General features: G+C 54.7%; 1 protein-coding gene across 1 annotated transcript in view; it reads left to right on the forward strand.

Annotated features, from left to right (window-relative positions):
- The first annotated feature begins 213 nt into the window (after positions 1-213).
- Positions 214-2,286, forward strand: part of LOC111159441 (diacylglycerol O-acyltransferase 2) — a 31,468-nt gene continuing 29,395 nt past the window's right edge. The window contains exon 1 of the mRNA XM_022521923.1: positions 214-395. Within this exon, the coding sequence (XP_022377631.1) occupies positions 356-395 (40 nt within the window). The 5' untranslated portion in view covers positions 214-355. The remainder of the gene's footprint in view (positions 396-2,286) is intronic.

Here is a 2,286-nt window from a genome sequence, read left to right on the forward strand (position 1 = left end):
CGCGCCCCGCGGCTCTCCCGCTCCCCAGGGACGAGGGGCGGGCGGGGTGGAACCGCCAGCCCCGCCCCGGCCCGCGTCGGGCCGCCCGGTTGTGAGGTGATAAAGCGCCGCGCTCCGAGCGCCGAGCGCAGTGGCCGCCGCCGACGGCCCGCTTTCGGCTGCTGCTCGGGCCGCGACGGGCCGTGCGCCCCCAGCTCCCCGCGCCGTAGCCGCTCCAGCGTCGGCGCCGTCCGCCCCCCGCCCACCCCCGGCCCCCGAGCTCGGCGCGAAGCCCTGGCCCCGGCGGCCGGGGCATGGGCCAGGGGCGCGGGGCAAGCCGGCTTCCCGCGGGGCCGTGAGCTGCAGCGGCTTCAGCATGAAGACCCTCATAGCCGCCTACTCCGGGGTCCTGCGAGGTGAGCTGGGGGGCCCCGGCTGCCCCGCCGCGGGTGGGGGTGGGGGTGGCGCGGCGGTGGGCCCCGGGTCTGCGGTGCCTCCGCGGCTTTCATCCCGGGCTGGGAAGCCGCGAGAGGGTTTTCGGAAAGGTTGGGGCTAGGACTCTAAGGCAGGTAGGACTGTGTCCTTATAAGGAGGCTACGTTGCTGAGGAACTGGCCAGCATGCAGGTTGACGTTCCAACCCCTTTCTCTGCTTTTCTGAAAGCGTGCCGCCGCCTCCCCGCCGCCCATCTAGGTTTGGGAAGAGGGAAGGATCCTGAGGACCTCGTTAGCGTTGTAGTCAAGTCTGAGTTCAGGCTCCACTCCTGCCCTTCATCAGCTTGTGTTACCTCTGTTACATCACTTTTCTTCTCCCAGCTTGTTTTTCCCCATCTGTGAGAGGAGGTTGATATTTAACAAGAGCTCCCCAACCCCAACACTGGGGGCCTTGGCCCCTGGCATCTCCTTCCCCTCACTTCTCACCACGTGGAGCAAGCCAGGAGAGACTGGCTGGGGCAGAATGGCAGGGTTTTGCAATCCCCTGAAAGAGCCACCAGCCAGAGAACATGCCTAGCTGGAAGAGGTGTGCCCACACTGCGCTCTGCCCTCCTCCCATCCTGGAGCCCAGGATTGGGAGCCCACTGGGCGGCAGCAACTCAGCCACAGAAGATGGGACAGAGGACCCTCCATGTGGTCCAGGCCCTCTTCCACCAGTGTGGAACTGAGGCCCTTGCTGACTATACAGATATACACCTTTGGTAGGAGAAATTGATGGGAAGAGGCATGACCTTCCTGAGGTTTCCTTCCCTTGCCTTGGCCAAGGGAGACCCTGGGAAGTCCATCACAGCTGTCCTAGGTCTGTGTGTGTCTCGAAGTTTCCCTCTCTCCTCCTGAGTCTTTATTCTGCTTGCTGAACCTCTCTTAGCATTTTTTTGTTCAGTAACTGACAGTTGCCTACTCTCCCCACCTTCATTATAAAAATAAAACATACTAATTATTGGAATTTTGAAAAATTGAGAAAAACAGGAGGAAAATAACCACTGCTGGCCCATCAACCAACCAAAAATAGCTTCCTATTGCTGTGGTTAGTGTATTTCTTTGCAAGTTTATTTATACACATTATATAAAGTTGAAGGCAGGCTACAGCTACAGTTCTGAATTCTGGTTTCGCAGAGGATTTCCTCTCTTGCTCAGAATCACTTAGAGTATTCTAGTGGTTGCAGAGTAACCACCCTGGAGCTGTATCACAATTTAACTGTGTCCTGGGCATTGGCATTGGCATTGCCCTTGGAGTGCTGCTCATTGCCCTTGGAGAGCTACCGAGCTGCTGTTGCCATTTTGGAGGCAAGCAGCCTGAGCCGCCCCATGACTCCGGCCCAATAGCCTATGACAGCCTCTTCTCTCACTTAAGAGTGTTTTTCTGTTCATTGTACCCTTTGATGCCCATGACAAGGGAAGGAAGGGACTTACCCATGTTTGTGCTTTTAAAACATGCTTTTGTCTCCAGGGAACAGGATAGTGGTGCTCTCTGCTATAGTCCTTCCCAGAGATCCCCTTCCCTCGCCTCTGCTATCCACCAGCTGTGAGCTATACCTACCAGGAGCTGTCAGCTCATGTTTTTGACCTCAAGTTTATATTTCAGGAGGACTTTTAGTGAATGATTTTGACCAAGTCACTTAATATCCTATCGGGAGCATTTCCCTATGTTGTTTTCAGATCTTAAGAACTACCCCTGCCTTTTTTTTTTTTTTTTTTTTTTTTTTTTTTTATACTGCGAGATAGTTTTTTCTTTGTTGTTTTTTATTAAAATTAAATCCGTTTTTTTTTTGTCTCTCTGATTTTTTTTTGTTTTTGGAGTGGTGTGGTTTGTG

The sequence above is a fragment of the Enhydra lutris genome, unplaced genomic scaffold (assembly GCF_002288905.1).
Source record: "Enhydra lutris kenyoni isolate GAN:26980312 unplaced genomic scaffold, ASM228890v2 scaffoldscaffold68, whole genome shotgun sequence".
In the NCBI taxonomy this organism is placed as follows: domain Eukaryota; kingdom Metazoa; phylum Chordata; class Mammalia; order Carnivora; family Mustelidae; genus Enhydra; species Enhydra lutris.